Genomic DNA, 21,533 nt, shown 5'->3' with positions numbered 1-21,533 from the left:
ATGCGCTGCTCGGAGAGACATTTAGTAGGTGAGTTTTCAAAGTGCTGCTGGCTGGCCTAGCGCTTGCGTTCACACGAGCGTGCACGCGTGCAGCCGGTAGCTTTCAGCGCCCGAGGCGCCATCTAGAGCTTTCACTTTTTCCGCCGTCGCGCGCGTCAGTGATGTGACGTTGTCCTCTGTCAAAAAGCTAATGATGTCAGTTACGCTCGGCACTGTGGTCAACCGAAAACCACAAAAATATCTACAATGATTCAAGTCAGAGGCACACTTACCTCGGTCCCACCAATTCACTGTTTTTAGACAGAAACAGACTCAGAAATAATCACATTTCGCAGAATATGTTCTGATTAACATTTTTAACAGTTATACTTTCGGAAGATGTGCCCTTGACACGGGTCCTTTTAACACTTGATTTTTTTTGTCTTTCCTACAGGAAGACACAAAAGCCCATAACGTAGCGCCAAACACAACAAACCGCTACAGATAGGCTGGTTCTACAGTGGCAGACTTCAACTTTGTAGCATTTGTTTCATATATCAGAGCAAGTAGTGAAGCTAAAAAGAGAGTGGGCCCCCTCCACAAAGCCTTTGGCGCCGCAGCAAGCACAGCTCCAACTTAGCATTTTCGGCTGTGCCCAAAACTCATGCAGATGTGCTTGCACAACATTTAATCAGCAGTCACAGCCCCAGAGCCCGTCTCAGATTTGTCTCCGTAATCTCTGCGTAGGCGCCAATTAGATATCCGTCGCTGTTCCTGGGCAAATTACAGTGTTACAGCCTTTGAAGTTTTCCGTGTGATTAAGGGTTCCCGTCACGAATTGTCATGCAAAACAGGACATTCTGATATTAAAGGCACAGTTTGTGGGTGTCGTTCAGCAGAGTTTAATACTGTTACATATTTCATCTGCATTCCTTGTTTTGTTGGGTCAGGTTAATATTTGTAAGGGTCACTCCCACTGTGTTTTGCCTGCGGGAGCGAGCGGACGTGCTTCAGTGTCTTTGAGGTTTTCCGTGCGAGCGTACATGCTTCAGCACCTTTGATGTTACGGTTCCTGTCACGAATTGTCAAGCAAAACAGGACATTCTGATATTAAAGGCACCGTTTGTGGGTGTCGTTCGGCAGAGTTTAATACTGTTATGTAATTCATGTTTTTTTTCTTCAAGCGCTGTATGCTACGTTTCGCCTCCACTCTATGCGCCTTGGGAGGTATAGAGAAGTCAGTAATGGTGACCGAAAATTGTTACTGCATATAGTCTAGTGCTTTGTTTAGACGATTTTGTACAGCCACGTGCACTGCAGCTTCAGGGTGCTCCATTCCACTCCAGGTGCTCAGTTTTGTGCGATTCCATGCAGCCTATTAGTATTAGCTTGTAGTTGGAGCATCCTCCAGTGTCCTAAAAATCACAGCATTATCAAGAGTGCGCCTACTACAATGTGCAGTAGGGGCGTAGCTGCCATTGATGCAGCGGCACCGGGGCCCGGCAGACCCTGGTACTTGCTGTCTTTTACTACCCCAACAGCAGCAAAGGGGACATGATCCTTTCTTGCACCATGCCCAGGGCATCCTTGCTATGCTGCTGACTTCCAACACGTATCTGACAGCTACAGTCTACAGCCCAAGTCACCTGCATCCTCCAGCTCACAAGAGCCACCGGTTCAGTGACTAAATATCGAGGGACATAATATAGAATGCCCAAAATATCGACGCCAAAATATAGAAGGCCAGAATATCGACTCCCTGTCTACAAACAGGTAAGTACTAAAATATCGATTCCAAAATATAGAATGTTAAAATATAGTTAGGTAAAATATCGAATTTTTTAAATGTATTAAAAATAATATAAACGTAATGAAATATTAAAAACAATTAAATAAAACATACATGATATAATATAAAAAAGCTTAAAATGTAAACATAATAAAAGTAATGTAAAAAAAGTAGAGCTTTTGTTGGATAGTGAGAGCGTAAAAAGTACTATTCCCACTCCAGTGAGTGCAACAGTAGGGAAAACGTTGGATAGCATAGGGATAAAAATTACTATTCCCACTCCAGTGAGTGCAACAGTAGGGAAAGCGTTGGATAGTGTAGGGGTAAAAATTACTATTCCCACTCCACAGAGTGCAACAGTAGGGAAAGCGTTGGATAGCGGGAGGGTAAAAATTACTATTCCCACTCCAGAGAGTGCAACAGTAGGGAAAGCGTTGGATAGCGGGAATGGAAAAATTACTATTCCATCTCCAGTGAGTGCAACAGTAGGGAAAGCGTTGGATAGCGTAGGGGTAAAAATTACTATTCCCACTCAAGTGAGTGCAACAGTAGGGAAAGCGTTGGATAGCGGGAATGGAAAAATTACTATTCCATCTCCAGTGAGTGCAACAGTAGGGAAAGCGTTGGATAGCGTAGGGGTAAAAATTACTATTCCCACTCAAGTGAGTGCAACAGTAGGGAAAACGTTGGATAGCGTAGGGGTAAAAACTTGCTATTCCCACTCCAAAGAGTGCAACAGTAGGGAAAGCATTGGATAGCGGGAGAGTTAAAATTACTATTCCCACTCCAGAGAGTGCAACAGTAGGGAAATAGTTGGATAGCGGGAAGGGAAAAATTACTATTCCCACTCCAGTGACTCCAACAGTAGGGAAAGCATTGGATAGCGTAGGGGTAAAAATTACTATTCCCACTCCAGAGAGTGCAACAGTACAGAAAGCATTGGATAGCGGGAAGAGAAAAATTACTATTCCCACTCCAATGAGTGCAACAGTAGGGAAAGCGTTGGATAGCGTAGGGGTAAAAATTACTATTCCCACTCCAGTGAGTGCAACAGTAGGGAAAACGTTGGATAGCGTAGGGGTACAAATTACTATTCCCACTCCAAAGAGTGCAACAGTAGGGAAAGCGTTGGATAGCAGGAGGATAAAATTTACTATTCCCACTCCAGAGAGTGCAACAGTAGGGAAAGCATTGGATAGCAGGAAGGGAAAAATTACTATTCCCACTCCAGGGAGTGCAACAGTTGGGAAAGCGTTGGATAGCGTAGGGGTACAAATTACTATTCCCACTCCAGTGAATGCAACAGTAGGGAAAACGCTGGATAGTGTAGGGGTAAAAATTACTATTCCCACTTCAAAGAGTGTAACAGTAGTGAAATCGTTGGATAGCAGGAGGATAAAAATTACTATTCCCACTCCAGTGAGTGCAACAGTAGGGAAAGAGTTGGATAGCGGAGGGTAAAAAATACTATTCCCACTCCTGAGAGTGCAAAAGTAGGGAAAGTAATGATTTCAATTTAAAGTAAGATTACATTAATTATCAATACCAATAAAAAGTTAATTAAAAATAATTACCAATTTATAACAAATAATTACCATTGAAAAATATTAATTACCAATTAATAAAAATTAATTACCAATTAATAATTAAGTATCAATACAAATAAATAAATAACATTATATTTACTTTATTACAATTAATTTACTTCCCACCCAATTCCCCTATAAACCCACAACCCACTCCCAATAATACGAAAATTCAATTAACATTATTATCAATTAATCAATTAGTAAAAATAATTTTGCAATTAATAAAAATTAATTAGCAATTCATACAAATTATTTACCCATTAATACAAATGAATTACCAATTAATAATTATTTATCAATTAATTATCAATACACATAAATAAAAAAATAATTATTTACTTTATTACAATTAAATTACTTCCCACCCAATTCCCCTACAAACCCACAACCCGCTCCTAATAATAAAAAATAAATTACCAACTAATACAAATTAATTACCAATGAATAATTAATTATCAATCAATTATCAAAACATATAAATATAATTAATATTTAATTAACCATAATTAAATTACTTCCCACCCTATTCCCCTATAAACCCACAACCCGCTATGGAATTAAATTACGCAAAAATTAAATTACATAACATTCATTAGTTTAAATAAATTAAACATACATTACAAAAATAATACATAATTTTAACACATATACTACCATACATAACAATAAAACAAATTCGATATTCTGACCTATCTATATTTTGATAATTCGATATTCTGTCCACTCTATATTTTAACTTCGATATTCTGGGCAGTCGATATTTTGGAATCGATATTTAGGGTGTTCACAGAGCCACCAGCTAGAAGTGCCTGTAGGATCACACCGATTTCACCACTACCCCATCCCCATACACACTCCGTTCTCTCCTCTGCCACGTCCTCTCGGATCCCTGCAGCGCACCTTCATTTTCTGACCCTCTCTCCCCACTTCGTCTCTCCTCTGCCTTCTCTTCGCCTCCCCATTCTCCCCCTCTTCCCTACTCATACATTTCCCTTCCTCTCTTCCCGTCTTCCCCCACTCCTTTGCCTGCCCTCCCCCTCGCATCCCCGCCACCCCTTCTCGTTCCCCACCCTTCTCTCCTGCCTGCTCGCACCTGGCAATGCGCAGAGTAATTTAAAGCCCTTCTTGGCCTTTAATGCGCTCTCTCTTTTTATTGACTGCTTTTGCCTACATGCCACCGTTTCACATTAATCTCTGCACTAACCTCCTTCTCCCCTTCATCTTGCCACCCTGCTCCCTCCACTCTCACCTGTATTGCTCCATCTTTTTACATATCACTGCATCATGTCTCTCTGCTTCCCCTTCTCCACATATTCTTCATTTACCTTCACTTCTTCCTCTCCCTCTGCGTTTCTCCATCCTCCTCCTTTTTTTACGTCGAGCCAATTTATAAGCGCCTACCTTCAAGCACACGTGGTTAAAAAACTAGGCCAGCTCAACTACCACTGTTAAACGAAATGTGACTGGTTGTTTTGTCTTCGTTGTAATGTTTGTGAACTCGCAGCTTGTATGCTGCATGGCTAACCACTTATATGGTCCCAAAGGCGAGACCCTATTGGCTATGCCAATGCTTGTTATTATTATACTAAGAGTCAATAATAATATTGACTCTTGGTATAATAAAAACCAGGCCAGGCCAGAAAACAAGGAGGCATAGCCCTGGGGCCCACGAGGGAGTCACCGCTGCTGCTGGGACAGGTTTCCTCCTAAGAGGAGCACAGGCAAGCCTAGGCTGGTTTCAGTCTGTTCCTATTGGAGCATGAAACACAAAACATGATGGGAGGAATGCATGCAAATAGCCTGACTGGCAATCTCTCATTGGCCTTCCAACATATCGATTATACCCTCTTCGCCACTTTAGATTAGACACAGCCATATGCAAATCAGCCTTGGTCTAACTCCAATAAGAACAGTCAAGCCCAAAATGCCAAGTGAGGATCTCTCTGGACGGGAACACAAGCAACCCAAAACCGTTTTTCCACTAGAGGGGGATCGTCCATTGGTTGCACCTTGTTTCCAGTGCCACAGTGAGCATGGGACCCATGTCTGGGCATATCCTTGGCCTCTTGGTTGCTTGTGTTCCAGTTCAGAGAGGACCTGGCTTGGCATTTCAGACTGGATCGTTCCTAATGGACAAGGACCAAGCCTGATTTGCATATGGCTGGGTCTAATCCGAGGTGGCATGGTGGGCAAAAAGGCAATGGACTGGGAAGCGACCCAAAGTAGGTATCAGTGGCAGAGAATAACTTTTTTTACTTAAATGCAGCAACCTAAGTTCAACAGTATGCTCAGGAGTGGGACCCATGCTTACTGTGTCACTGGAACCAAGCTGCACCTAACTGAAGAGCATCAACTAGGGCAAAGCCGCCAGTCTTGGGTTGATAGTGCTCCAGTTCAAAGAGGACCTGGCTTGACTGATCCTATTGGAGCAAGGTTAATTTGCATAGGACTGATCTAATTTGAGGTGGCATTGAGGGAGAAAAATCTATAGACTGGGATGTGGCCCAGAGTAATTACCAAGGCTGAGATGAATTCAAGCATTCTAATCACTTTTTTGTTTACTTTTCTTTTGGAACAGGACCAAGGCTGAATCACATATTGCTGGTTCCTTCCTGAGGTGGCATGATGGGCAAGAAAACAATAGAATAGATTGCGACCCAGGGTAATTACCAGTGGCTAAGATTAATCCAAGCAATCCAAGCTAAATCGATGCTACAGGTTCCATTGTTTTCCCTTAAAGGAGCATGTTTAATAGTTGCAGTGAAGGCTTATTTTAGTCACCTGTCAGGTCGGTTTCTCAAACAGTGAAGTCGTTTTCTCATTTAAGTTTTTATTGCACATCTCTGTTGTTGTACTGTCTATTTATTAATCTGTACTCTCTTGACAGCTAATATCATAACATTCATCTACATAAGAATTAACTACATTGTTTTGAGGGGGCGTGATAGTGGCATTTATGAGTATGTTAAATTCCTTCGTCAAGAAACTATTCTCATTTAAATTCTTTATGCATTCATAATGTGCTGTTCGTGCAATTATATCTATATAAGGACCACTTAATTATGCATAGAGTTACCAGGACACACGTATGTTTTCCATATTCTCTGTCTCATGGGAGGCTCTACATAGATATACAGTTTAGTATAGACTGTCATGTGAGGTGCATAGAAATTTGATCTGTAAACAGTCCCACATTGTTCAGGATTTCTGTGTCTCGCCATTCACCAGGTTAGGTTACTTTCTGACTTCTACTGGGATCGTGTGCGTCCCCTTGTCTTTGAAGCTGTGCCTACATCTTTGCTCATACTCAGGCTTGCACAGTAGGAAGATGTCCAGCCGCCTTACAGTGTTCCCACATTTTCCCAAGAAGGGACCATAAATGGGTTTAGAAATAATAATGTTGTTGTCAGTAAAAACATGATTTGCTGAAGTCACACGTATGTCATAAGGCTAATGAAATCTTTTTTGGGTTACAAACAATGTCTGGAGGAGAGTGAGGCTGTGGAAACAGTAATAAGGAAGAAGTGAGGCTTGTATGCACTGATGCTTGAGCTCTCAGCGGTGCCGTAAACGGTAGGGGTGAAGAAAGTATTTATAAAATAAATCTAATGGTTCGACATTACTGTTTCCTTGCCCACTAGCAGGATTCACTCTATATCTTACCTGCTGACATTAAGACGAACGCAGAAAACAACGCTATCTCATCCTCTGTCAGGTGCATAGAACATAGGCTCTTCCCAAATTCAAAAACAAATGTAATGAAGTCTTCACAACCTAAGCAAGTAAACAAAGAAGAAAGCTTAGATTCTCATCCAGGATCTCACAGGTGACACAACAAGCTCAAGTAAAAAGGATCATGGATAGGGGACAATCGTCACAAGTAGTATGGAAAGATCACTGGAAAGTAAAAAGTGGCCACAACTGTTGGGCACACACATGTGGAAACTACTGTTGTAAGCGCAATAGGGCATCCAGAAAATTACAATACATCTAGGAAGCACAACTGGGGCTACTGCCACCATATTAAAACTACTTTAATATTATTTGTTATTAATAGTTACAATAACAGTTTTCGGGGATGCAACGTATTGTGAATGTTCTAGTGCAATTTATGGCACGCAAAAAAAGAAAACCCACTGCTATAGCAAAATAAAATGTACAACTTGCTACGGATGTCTTAGAAATTCCAAATAATACAAGCACTGTCTCAAAACGTCAAATATATTCTGCCTGTCTGGACAGACTTTTTGTTCCATACCCTCATTGATCCATCACCAATGTAGGCCGGAGTGAGGGATTCCATGGCGCGCAAAAATATTTCTTGCCTGAGCTGTACTTTGCAGCTTGTATTTACATCCTCTCTGTATTTCTACGATCTAGTGCCAAAGCCTGAAATTACCTCTTATTTTTTCAAGTGTAGTGGATGTCAACTATAGGCACATCCTGAATGTGATGTCAACCCGGGACCCACAATGCCACACTCCGATGCGAACGTTAGGCGGTATACTTCCCTGCATTTGCATTCATGTTAAGTAATACACCTGTTTTATGTTAACGTTAAAGAAAACATTTTTACTATCCTACGTTTTTGGAAGGTTGGCTGGATCCTATGTGAAACTACAAAAGATATAAGCACAAAAGTAGTGTTCCAGGTAACATTTTATCTTTTGCACTGTGATTCTCATTATAGATTCCTATGTTGCACATCATATCACAGAACAGACAACTTCACTTTGACGTCGAGCTGAGTTTATAGTTGGGTGGGGGGTAGTAAAGAGCTTTCATGTTATTATCGACCCTGCTGCAGATCTAATAGCACGCCACTATTATTGCTGCAACACCAGGGTTAATGATTGCATAATCTCTGTGTAGCTGCCCAAAAGCAATAAAGAGTAGCAATGTGGTCCTGTACATTTGCTCTCTGTTTAAACCCTCCATTAGGGCAATAAATAGGGCAATAAATCGGACATCGGTGCTTTTCTAACATCCAATGTGGGTAATAATCTATCAACTGTAAAAAAAAAAATAATGTTGGTTTGGGGAGCATGGTAATATTGGCTTAATTCCCAATTGGCATATTTACTTATAAGTCCCTAGTAAATTGGTACTATATGTACGCAGGCCCAGTGAAGTAAAAGCTACTAGTGGTTCTGCAGCACTGACTGTGCCACCCACTACCCACTTAACTAGCCCTTTCAACATGTATCAGGCCTGCAATTGCGGAGTCTGTGGGTAAAGTTTAAACTGCCATTGCCACCTGGCAAAAAAACCTTCCTTTTTAATGCATATAATTCACCCTAGGATAGGCCCTGGACAGCCCAGAGGTTAGGGTGCAATGTATTTAAAAAGTGGGACAGTTACTTTTAAGTTTTACATGTCCCACTAGTGGAAAACTCTAGAATGAGTTTTTCACTACTTCAAGGCATAGCTCTCCCATAGGGTAATATTGGAGATGCCTTATTTTCTTTTATAAGTGTGATTTCCAAATGGGACGAGATAAGCTATCCAAGTTTGATGTGTCTTGATTCACAATTTAAAATCATAACTAATGGTGAAATCATTTTTTAAATTGCCATTCTGAAAATGCACCTTTTAGAAAGTTAGCATTTTCTTGCCTTAGTCATATGGTGCCTGCAGCCTGTCTCTGGGCACATGAATGATAGTTGGGCTTTGTGTATTTCTCCTAGACAGCCACACACAATGGGAGATTAGGTGTAACTGGATGGGTCATCACTGGCAAGATGGAAGGGAGGAGCTGGGCCCAGCCTCACTTACACCGGAATAGGCTGTGTCCTGTCTCCACACAAAGGACTGCATATCCCCTGACATTATTCTGGAGCCAGGGAAGGCAGGATGCCTGGGGGAATTTAAGGAGAAATCTTTAGAAGCTTCTCCCCCACTTCAAAGGCACAAATGGGTATAAATAATGGACCTCAGACACCGCCACTTCTGGACCTGTGGATACTCCTGTGCTGCTGAAGGACTGCCACTCTGCTGGACTCCTGCTTTGCTGTGCTGGCCTGTTGCCAACTGCCATCTTGCCTGGGTGAAAAGGACAGGACCTACATATCCTGAACCCAGAACCTAGAGTGACTCCAAGGGCTAGTTGGCTGGCCTCCTGATCTGAAGCCTCAGGTACATAATAGGCTTCCAACAACCTTGCACCTGCACCTGGACTCTGTCATCTGTGAGTCTATCCTGCCAAGTGGTGCCACCCCAGTCCCAGGCAGCCTCCCTGTTCTAAATGAGAAAATCCATTAAAAAAAATCTTTTAAAAAATCAAATTTGAAAGCAGTACCCTGTAGGATATTCTTGCTGGATTCCAAATGCTGCATCAATAGACGTTCCTCTTGAACAGCTGACTTTGATCTCTGTTGTTGATTTTCTATCAATGCTATGCCCTAATCGGATGTATCCTAATCTTATACAAAAAAGATAGATCTGGTACCAATATTCACTCTGTCTCATCATAAGCTTGGGACTACTTTGATTATCAAAGACCCCATAATCTCTTCAACATCAGTATTATTCACTGTCCTAACGCATGGAGTGGAGCACAGCAAAGGTTACACAAAGTAAACCCTTCATCTCAGAAAAGACCTTGATGCAGATATATCCTCAATTAGCAGTGCTGCAGCAGTATGTATCAACCCTGTTCTTAGGGAGGAGCAGAATATCCACTTGTAGGTGCTCCTAAGACATAGCGGGTAGAAGACGTTAACTCTGTTTCCTACCATATTAGTAAAAGTTACTTACCATACCACTTACCAATGTAAAAAAATAGAGCAGGGCTCTAGACCTGCATAACATTACTCTTCATGTTATCTTACCTAATGATTTGAAAACGTCTGAGCAAGCATATTTTCCATCGAAGTATACTGTGTTGTTCTGCGAGTCGAAGGCACGGCACATTCTGATAAATACTACTTCTAAAGAACCTAAACATAAGAAATATATTGATCTTGTTATTATTTATAAGATACCATACTTCCATTAAACAATAAATATAATCGGTAAACTGTAATACATAATGCACAGCATGCATCAGTACAGAATAGTTTAGAACTACAGATAACTAGAAATGTAGAGTCAGAAGTAACACTGGGCCATTATATGCATTACTATGCTACAGTAAAGCCTTGAAAGCACTAATAAAAGCAATCATTGCTATACTGATGTATTTTGTTAACATAATTTAGACTTTTTAGTGAATAGTCCTCACCCACCTCACATGCAAGGCTATTCCAGGAGTTAATTGCTCACATGTTTCAAAGATGTCCCCAATATGGAACCAAACTGATCTTTCTAGTAATTTCCTATTATGTCTGGTTTAGCATCACCAATAAGTCTCACTTTCTAAAGAACAAGTTACTTACCTTCAGTAACGATGTATCTAGTAGAGACATATATTAGTTGTAGACTCCTTACCTTAGAATTTTCCCCAGGCGTCAGTCTGGATCCAGAAATTTTTCAACAGCAGTACCCCTGCGCACCGGTAGGTGGGTTCGGTCATCGTGGGCGACGGGATGACATTGTGGGAGCTAGATAGACCCTACCCATGCACGCTGATGGCCTTTCTTAACACAACTTTCTATGCCAGAAGCGCAGAGCCATGAAAGAAACTGACTAATGAAGCATCAAAACTAGGGCTCTTTAGGGGAGTCACTATCCCAAGAAATCAGTTTGCAGAGTGGGGAGGATGGGTGGATCGGTAAGGAATCTACAACTAATATATGTCTCTACCAGATACATCATTACCGAAGGTAAGTAATTTGTTCATCTGATAAAGACTATTAGTTGTAGATTCCTTACCTAAGAATATATACCCCAGCAATACCATCACCGGAGGAGGGTCTGCGAACCAAGATCACACTAGGAAGTCCTGGGGATCGAAGGGACAAAGTACCCATCCCACCAGACTTGGCTGCCCAGGTAGTACTGGCTGGTAAAAATGTGCAGGGATGCCCACATCGCTGCCTGACAGATATCAAGGATTGGGACTCTGTGTGCTAACACACTGATTGCTGCTGTTGCTCTAGTGGAGTGAGCACACAACTCCACAGGAGGTTCCTTCTTTGCCAATGCATAGCATATTTTAAGGCAGAGGACAACCCATTGAGAGATGGTGTGTTTTTGCACAGTCCGGCCTTTTTTGGAGCCCACATAGCCAATGAAGAGTTGATCATCCACCCAGAAGTCTTTGGTACGATCAAGATAAAAAGACAATGCACGTTTTGGGTCCTGACAATGGGAGTCTCTCTTCTTCCTTGGAGGGATGTGGGGACAGGTACAAGGTGGGCAGAGTGATGGTTTGCCCCACATGAAAGGGAGTGACCACTTTAGGAAGAAACTAAGCTTTCGTTGAATCACCACTTTATCCAGATGGACAGACAGATAAGGAAGCTTGGAAAATAGAGCCTGACGCTTGCTAACTCTGTGCAGAGGTGTTGGAAATAAGGAAAGCAGTTTTAAGAGTGAGAGAGCAGTTATGAAGAGGCTTGAAGGGAGAACACATAAGAAAGATCAAGATTAACTTCAAATCCCACTAGGGCATTACGAAAGGGAACGAAGAAAACATGTGAGTAAGGCCCTTAAATAACCTATTTACTATGGGTGACTTGAACAAGGAAGGCTGATCTAGAAGTCTCAGAGAGGCAGAGATAGCTGCAAGATAACCTTTAAGGGTGTCCAAAACAGAGCCCTGCTGGGAAAAAGAAAGTATGAGCAAGAGAACCTCTGAAAGAAGGACAGAAAGGGGATCAATGGCCTGTGCTGTACACCATGCCACAAACTTGTTCCATCTACAGGCGTATACCAATTTAGTGGAGGGACGCCTGGCTGCCAAGATGGCATCACAGACTTTGTGTGGAAGGTCGAAAGCTGTCATCTGCTTTTGCTCAATCTCCATATAAGAAGATGGAGGCTGGACAGGTTTGCGTGAAGAACCGTCTTTGCTGCTGCGACAGAAGATCCTCCTGAAAGGGCAGTCTGATCAGAGAATCGATGGCCGTGCTCAGAAGGTCTGAATTCCAGACTCTTCGTGCCCAATCCGGAAGCACAGGAATGACTTGAGCCATGTCATGCTTGATATTCTTGAGCACTATGGGGAGAAGTGTCATAGGCGGAAAGGCGTAGAGAGGGCCGAAGCTACACTTGTGACGAAAAGCGCCGCTGAGCGAGCGACCCCTTGGAAACTCCAACGCACAATACTGCTGACATTGCTCATTTTCTTCGGAGGCGAACAGATCTAACCAAGGCTCTGCACACCGCTGAAAGAGACCTAGCACTACCTCCAGATGGAGACACCATTCGTGATCGACCAGGCACCGATGGCTGAGTTTGTCCGCTCTGGCGTTCAGAGAACCTGCCAGGTGTGGGGCCACCAGGGGTATGCCCTGATGTTCCAGCCATGTCTAGAGGCAGAGAGCCTCCTGGCAAAGGGTTCACAACACCATCTCACCCCACCCTGTTTGTTGCAGTACCACACTGCAGTGGTGTTGTCGGTGAACACCTGCACAACTTTCCCTTTGAGAGCGTAAAGGAATGCCTTCAATGTCAGTCTGATTGACTGGAGCTCCAGAAGGTTGATATGGAGACCAGACTCTGATGGAGACCAGATGCATCTGATCTCCGCCTCTCCCAGATGGCCGCCTGATCCCAGGAGCGACGCATCCGTCACTACCGTTAGATCTGGTTGGTGAAGGGAGAGGAACTGCTTTGGTTCGTTAGCCACCACTGCAGTTGTTGTGCAGTTCCCTTCGAGATCTGGACGTAGTCAGAAAGATTTCCCTGATGCTGCGCTCACTGGAACTTCAGGTCTCACTGCAGAGTCCGCATATGCCACCTGCATGAACCACCAGTAGGAGGCTGTGAGGCCCAGCAACCTCAGTCATTCTCACCGAAATCCGGGATAGAGGCTGAAACAATGGTATTATAGCCTGAATTTCCTGGAGTCGCTGCTTGGGAGGATAGGCCCTAAACAGCACTATGTCCAAAACGGCCCGATAAAAGGGAGCGTCTGTGAGGGAATCAGGTGTGACTTCAGCACGTTGATAGTGAACCCCAGCGAGTGCAGGAGGTATGCCGTAGTCTGAAGTTAGGAGACGACAGCCTGGGCGGAGCTCGCCTTCAACACCCAATCATCGATATAGGGGAAGACTTGTACCCCTGATCTGCGCAGATGAGCTGCGACCACAGCCATCACCCGAGGGGCACTGGTATGGCCACAGGGGAGCACGGTAAACTGACGTGTCCCACCGTGGACCGTAAGTAACGTCTGTGGGCAGGCAGAATGAGAATGCAGAAATAACATCCAATCTCCTGGGTCGAGGGCAGAAAGGACCTGGGCCAAAGTGAGCATCTTGAACTTCTCCTTCCAGAGAAAGAAGTTGAGGTTCAGGAGGTCTAAGACAGGATGCAGGCATTTATCCTTCTTGGGCACCAGAAAGTAGCAGGATTAACAACCATGTCCTACTTCTGGCACAGGAACCCTCTCTATGGCCCCCTTGGCCAAGAGAGACGCAACTTCCTCATGGATAAGCACCAAATGATCCTGTGACATTCGGTCATAGGAGGGTAGCATGATGGGAGGGATAGTCTCGAGGGGAGGCAGAAGCCCCTTTGGACAATCTGCAGAACCCACCTGTGCAACGTGATGGATTGCCAGGAGAGAAGGTGATGGTGAATCCTGCCTCCGACTGGCAGTTGATGGGCCATGAAACATCAGACTAGGAAGGTTTGGAGGCAGTGGCAGGGGGGAAAGGGTGGACTGGTCTGCCCGATGGCTCCCTGATCCAAGAGAACGCCGATTCCCATGCCCGCGGCCATGCAGAGGCTGGACAGCTTGACTGACTCGGTGGCTGGGCTGGACAGGACATAGCTGGGTGCCCCTTCTGTAACCAGGAAAGGGTCAAAAGACAGACTGAGATGGATGGGATGTAGCTGTGATGCCTAAGAATCTGGCCGTAGCGCAAGGTTTCTTGAAGTGCTCAAGCACTGAGTCTGCCTTGTCACCAAACAGGTGAGTGCCATCAAAGGGTATGTCCACCAAAGTAGAATGGACACCCCCCGAAGAGCCAGAAGTCCTCAACTAGGCGTAGCATCTGAGTACTACCTACGAGGCAACCGTTCTGCCTAGTGAGTCAGTGGTGTTCAGTCAACAACATTTGGTGAATTTGGCTGCTTCTCTCTCTTCCTCAGCTGCCTGGAAGAGAATAAATAGCCCGGGCCTTCTCCTGCCAGCGCTCCGTCCATCATCTCCTTGTGTTAGCTTTGTTCACCCTAAATTGGTAGGGTATATGCAGACGTGGGTCCCTTGCTCTCTTCTCTTTGCCACTGAATTCAAGTGTTAGCCCAAAAGCGGTCCCAGGATGCTTGTTTCTGGTCCAGGGAAGACCTGGCTTGACAGCTCCAGCTGGACTCTTCCCCATAAGGAACAGGGTCAAGACTGATTTGCATATGGCTGGGTCTGAACTGGGGTGGTGAAGTGAGCTAAAGAACGATGATGGATTCAATCCAGATCTGTGACTGGGGGTGACCATCTAAAAAGTTTCAGCGCTCAATCCATCAACTCCTTGTGCTTTATTTGTTCATCCTAAGTTGGCAGGGTATGTCCAGATGTGGGCCCCTTCCTTGCTCGCTTTTCCACTGGAATCAAGCTAGCCTGGCTGATATGGGATGTTACCTTGAAACCGGTCCCAGGATGCTTGTTTCTGGTCCAGTGAAGACCTGGCTTGGCAGTTTGGGCTGGACTGTTCCCATAAGGAAGAGGGTCAAGACTGATTTGCATATGGATGGGTCTGAACTGGGGTGGGTAAGTGAGCTAAAGAACGATGGAGGATTCAGCCCAGATCGGTGACAGTGGATGAGTGTCTGAAATGTTTCAGCGCTCTGTCCATCATCTCCTTGTGTTTGCTCCAATATACTAATATGAACCATGTGGTTAACTGTGTCAAATACAGTTAACCCAAGAAGTAAAATAATGAATGATGAGAACTAATTATGACAAGCAATAGTAATGAAATTAGGGATGTGAGAGACTGGGCTTCACTAGAGTGGAGAGCACAAAAACCAAGATTGATTGATCTCGTTATTAATTATAAGATACTATACTTCCATTGAACAATAAAAAAAATAATAGGTAAACGGTAATAGCATGCATCAGTACCGAATAGTTTAGAAATACAGAAAACTAGAACTCTATAGTCAGAAGTAACACTGGGCTATTATATCCAGAACTATGCTACAGTAAAGCATTCAAATCAATAGTGAGGCAATCATTGTGATACTGATGTACTTTGTTAACATAACAATTTAGACTTTTTTTAGGGCAAAGAGCAGCTTAGACGCACAAGCTTATTTGGAAGTAGAGGAGAAATAGCTGATGTATTTTTGTTGTGTAAGTGGAAGTACACCAGCCGACTCGAAGCATTGTAGGTTAATGCTAAAGCGGAGGGAGGAATTGAATAATGTGGAGGGAGAGGTTAGGGCACAGCAGGAAACAGAAGGCATTAGAGGGGCAATGAAAGGTTCGGCAGCATCTAGGATGAGAATACTTTCACCTGACTATGTGATAGATAACTTAGTAAAGTTAAACAGCTAGGCTGATGAAGTAGGAGATGAGACATAGGGCGCAGGATGCACTGTCAGGAGAGTGGTGGGGTGGTTCTGTTGTTGCTCTTTGTGTAATAATGTAGTAAAGTCTATGACTGAGAAGATGTTGTTGCAATGGTGGTTTGTGGATGGGGGTGGGTTGGTTGTGGGGGTTAACTATTTTGGTGCAGCAAAAGAGACCTATTAAGGTTTAGGAAATCCCTGACTTGGCGGTCAAAGAGAACAGTGTGGACATTGAGTGATCATTTATACTTGAACATTTAAAAGTGTGTGTGATTTCTTCCATTTGTGCAAGTATAATCATATTTAAGTTATGTGAGTGCTGCTAGAAGATTATAACCTGGGATGTGGCTAGTTAGCAGCTGGGATTCAGATGACGATATGAGAGTGAACATTGGAAATATGGTTGCTTTGAACAAATTGAAAGTTGCTAGGAATGAAAGGAATTCATCTGCTAAAGGAATGCAGGAATACTATAGATGAGCTTGTCTCTTAGGGATGGAATGATAGATATGGATAGAAGGTGGTACGGAAGGTAGGTTGATTATTAAATAATGAGGGTCTGATCGTGGAAGATGATTAATGGTCAGCTCAAAGTGACAATTTTTTTGAAAAGAGAATAATATAAAGAGAGGTTCAACGTAAACAAGTAGGCGTCTTCATAAACTGGTTGAGAGAAGAGAGTGTTTCTAGAACTGGTTTGAATTCATGCCTCTGAGGGTGATGGCTGGGAATGGTCATTGGAGTCCTAAGATATTGTCGATGTCATCAAATAGACTAAATAGGAGGGGGAAGGGAAAAATAGTAGAGTCAGATGTCGCTATATTCATTTTGACTGGTGTATGACCATGATTTTAGGTATTCTATAGAGAACAAGTGAGAAGGGGCTTGCTTGGTTTGGGGGGCAGTTGTTGTGTCTGAGTCCTTTTGAATGCTCCATGTTTCAGAAATGGAGGGTGCAAGTCAAAGTTATCTATAATGAGGACAGTTTTTTTGCAAAGTGACTTATTACATAAACAATGAGAGAGCGTTTGGGTATTGAGAGCCTGGTCCCATACTTCCGCAATTTACAGAGCCATGGGCTGTGGTGGTGGGCGGTAATTTACTAGGGCAGCAATAGTGTTAGTGGATAGAAATTAGAGGTTGGTGCATTAAATAAATAGCCACAATACAGTCATAGCGGGACAGACTCGTATGTCTACTGTAGTGAGGTGCATTGATTATGGCAAAGTGATTCTGATGGCTGTATCCTGTGGCGATTAATGTTATAGCGATTGTGAAAGACATTCTCACATGCTTATTCTGTGGAACATTACTGGTGCCCATCTGTGGTAATATTCTTACTTGGCAGAAAAAGAACGACTGCTGTTCATAGCCTACTTGCTATGTGCATGGACTCTGACATTTTAATCCATTTTCTTTTGCCAAATTCTTTGTGGGTTGTAGGTAAAACGTGTGCTGTTTTGAATAGTGAGCTTGTTTGGACCTTAAGTCTTTACTGAACTACAATATTTATACAGTCGGCTAAAATCGGGATTTAGATGCTGTGGGCAGTGGCGGCTCGCCGAGCGAGTGCTGCGGGGCGGTGAGGCAGGGGAGGGGCAGGGTGGGGGGTAGTGGACTCCGAAATACGAAGCCAACTCGATGATGCAGCGAGCGCAATGTAAATAGTTTTATTTATTTAATGACTTACCTTACTCCTGCCCGTCATATGTTCGAGTCCACTACCCCCCTCACCCTTCCCGCCCACCACCCTGCAGCAGTCCCTTAGTGAGCCGCCACTGGCTGTGGGACTGTAGCAAAATCATATTAAACCTTTGTCACTTGAACGATTGTATTTGTGAAGTGACTCTTTCACAGAAGCACACCTCCACTCCTCCTCCATCCTGTGCAATGTTAAATTTGGGCCATCCAAAATGGATATCCTCGGCCCCATTACTTAGACTCACACAGCACACAGAATTCTACACCCATACATTTGCAATACACTCACTGCACATGCAGACACAAAATGTCAGTGTAAGAATCAGGGTTCCACATAACAGTGGAACTGTACATGAAAGGAGCCAGTAGGGTGCCTCTCCTTGACACAGAAAAAGATTTGGTCACACTACTGATTCCCAAAATATAATAACACCACTGAGTATCACTGCTATATGTGAGACACCCAAGGCATGGACAGTAGTCCAGTGATCACTATGAGGGCATGTGCTGTGCGTTGCTCCAAATCACAGAGCAGTTTCTGGAATTTGCATTACCATGGATAGACCAAAATCTCTGCGCATACGCTAAATTATATGATGCCAGGGACAAAATAAACATTAGGAAATGTGTTTCACATGCAGTCAAGCATTTGGATTAGTAATCCACCCCAGTTTACCATGTAGGGGCCACCTGGTAAACTGTCCTAACAGTCACCATTTCAAGCATGTGTCAATTTACCGATGCTAGATTCCATCCAGTTTTCGTAGTGCCAAAATAAAGGTTTGCTATGAATATTCTTGGATGGTTATTCAGCATGGTGTTGTAGAATGATATTTCCACAGAGGTTTGGAAACAAGTGATTTTCATCTGCTGGTTCCTTCAGCCAAGAAGGATATCTGCCATTACTAGTGCCAGGCCAGTTTTTCTTACCCCTAGTCTGGTGTTTTAGCAGGATCTCAAAATTAATAGTTTTAAAGCAGCTGATAAGCCCTTTTTTCTGTGAAAAACAGGGGATTGATTACATCCAAGAGGGCATTATCGATGGTATATCGCTACTCAGAACACTGGCATGTTACTAGGAAATGTCCTGCATAACCTGGGGAGCGGTAGACCAATGCACCTGAGAGTAGTGCATGTTTACGGAAGGAGCGAGTCTTAACCAGGGTGGCCATTAATCCGTACAGGTTCGATGTCTGTATTGTCATACTTTTGGTCTTTCTGTTAATGGGGGATAGGCTACATATACAGTGGACACAGCAAATAGGCCTACACAATCTAGGAGGAAAGGGGAACAAGCTTTAGGACCTCCCCATGCCTTTTAATGTGGACGTCGTATAGAAAATTCTGGGTTGTACATTGATGGCCAAACCAGCATGGTGGCTGGTGCTGGCTGCAGCTGGCTGCGGACGGGCTTGCCTTAGGCACTCATTTGGCGCACCCACTGGGCGCGTCCACCGTGTGTCTGCACTGCGCCCATGCAAATATAGGAGGTGAAGACTGCTCTTCTTTGTTAAATTGTACACACGAGCGCAGCAGCCCCAAAACAGTGCCACACTGTGCTCAGAATCTCCCCTCTTCTATCTACTGTTTCACTACCTGTGTACAATTCACCCCCCCTTATTAAAAATCAAACTTCTGCACAGATTAAAAGGTAGTATTATATTGCTATTAAAGTGCTGCGTGCAATGTAACTGTGCGCTCGGACCACTACAGATATAAACTCAAATTCAGTGCAAACAGATTCAAGGTATAGTTTTTCGAATCAGATTCAGTGCAAATACAATGAATTGCACACTAAAAATACCTAGTTATGGTTATTTTTCTTGATGCAGCATTTTTTTTTCATCTTTTAGTCTGGACTCAAAACTCAAGCCAGACCTATTGGCTTTGCCAATTCTTACTTTTACTGTTTATTTCTTGTCTGCATTATTTGCCTAGTTCAATTTTGCTGCCCAATACTTACCCCACCGCCACCTCTCTACCATGGCTTGTTTATGACGTTCTGGATAAAGGCATGGGAGTTCTTAAGTAACAGCTGGCACGATTGCAAAGAATTTGGAGACAGTTTGGTAAGTACTAAATATTGGGATGCCGTACTTCTATCAGCTCTCACTATAAGTACCAGACTGTTGAGATGGTGGATGCATGGGCTGAGAGGTTTGTACAAATCATAATAGGAATGTTATGTTATGTTAATTTATTCAGCGCACAGCTACTCGGAAGGGTCCCGGCGCTATAGACCACTGGGGAACCCGTCCTGGCTCTCCCTGTGAGATGGTCCCTTTCTGGGTATCTCCAAGGTGAAACCAGGCATCCCCGGTGTCTGTGGGGGGCCGTTGTAGAGATGAGGCAAGCTTAATGCCCAGAGTTGCCGAGTGTGTTCCTTGTTAGAGTAGGTACCGAGGCGAGAATTATCGAGTCCGTTTTTGACCCTGGTCCACGACCCTGCCGGTTGGGAATTGAACCCTGGTCTCTGGCCGATTCTCTGCTTACGGGTCTGCCGCCTCTAACCAGTGAGCCACACCTCTCCACTATGAATGTCACTGGTTTGGTTAAAGAAAATCTAGTTTAATATTTTTATGTGCTCTTAATGTTAAAGTTTTAATGAAGCTGGATTATTAGGAATACAGGGGTCAGTGAAAAGGTGGCCGCCCGAATCGAAGACCCGCATCAGCCACTTAGTCATCTATATGTCTTTTGGCATACCATCTGCAATGAAGGAGAACCAACCTGCAGCTCGTCACTTCTCAGCTGCATGGAAGCTCAGGAGGAACAACATGATCATGTCCTGCAGCTGCCCTGCATGCACAAATCCAACTCGTAAAATGTATAACAGCTTCGTTTGAGAAATAAAAGCTTTACAAATGTTGATTCACTTATAAAATGAATAAAATCAATTCAAAGAATGGCCTGGAAATGGACAGAATCCAAGCAATTTACTATATTCTTTTAGCACAGTCACTCCCTAGATAAAGTGCAATACCCAACACTTAGAGTCCAGATCTCATACCAGCTTTCAGAAGCACGATCTGATCATTCTGGCAAAGCTCCATGAAGCCGTCAATGCGCTTGGCGAACTCCACCACATACTGAATGGCCTCCGTTATTTTCACCGCACACAACTGCCACATCACCTCCCGGTGCTGTAATAAAGAGGAAAAGTTTGAAAATTAAAACAGCCCCTTGTTTAGTATTCTTATGATGCATGGGGAGGGGGGATTTGAACTCATTTTGACTGATTTCTGGATTCTTTTAGCTGCAAGGCTCCCTGAAGGGCGCAAACTCTTCCCTTTGACAGCAGATCTCTCGGTGTTGCATTGTTGAATTGAAAAGTACATCTGTATTTAATTAGCATATAAATTAATGAATTACTAAAGGGATACTGCGTCAAAACAAAAAAAGTAACATATCTTATGGAACAGCTCAATGGGGATAAGTTGAGCCTTCTGTATTAATTAGGAAGAAAAAAACAATGACGATAATCTATGGTTGTGGGTTTACTACCTGAAAGAGGGAATAAAAAGGCAGCAAACATTCACCTACAACTGTACCTTGCTTTGATAGTTTTCTATTTCTTCCTGTAAAAACGTCTGCCATGTTATTTGTTGCAGCTCTTCTCTCAAGTACTGACACGTTTCCATGTGTGACTTAGAAATATTCTGAGCAAGATGTTCTGCAAAGAGAAAGAAAACACTGAAGCAGGAGCAAAGGAACTGAGGTGTCCAAGCAACCTGAAAAGGCAGATTTCTCGCAGATAGCCTGTTTGGTGGGCAGCTTCTTTACCACGCTTGCCGCCTTCGACTTTACTCCCCTGATTTACCTGTGCTCCCTGCTAGGCCTTTTGGCCTTTCTGCAATGGC

At 43.5% G+C, this 21,533-nt stretch overlaps 1 protein-coding gene across 1 annotated transcript in view; it reads right to left on the bottom strand.

The window, feature by feature from the left end:
• RORA (RAR related orphan receptor A) overlaps window positions 1–21,533 on the bottom strand; it is a 256,702-nt gene that overhangs the window by 17,288 nt on the left and 217,881 nt on the right. The window contains exons 5-8 of the mRNA XM_085648298.1: window positions 21,225–21,346; window positions 20,684–20,816; window positions 10,188–10,295; window positions 7,021–7,131 (exon numbers count right to left, since the gene is read on the bottom strand). Coding sequence (XP_085504424.1) covers window positions 7,021–7,131; window positions 10,188–10,295; window positions 20,684–20,816; window positions 21,225–21,346 — 474 coding nt within the window. The remainder of the gene's footprint in view (window positions 1–7,020; window positions 7,132–10,187; window positions 10,296–20,683; window positions 20,817–21,224; window positions 21,347–21,533) is intronic.

This window comes from Triturus cristatus, chromosome 3_2 (assembly GCF_964204655.1).
Source record: "Triturus cristatus chromosome 3_2, aTriCri1.1, whole genome shotgun sequence".
NCBI classification, from domain to species: Eukaryota; Metazoa; Chordata; class Amphibia; order Caudata; family Salamandridae; genus Triturus; species Triturus cristatus.
The sequence above is the reverse complement of the archived record's forward strand: the minus strand, read 5'-3'. Positions and strand labels throughout refer to the sequence as shown.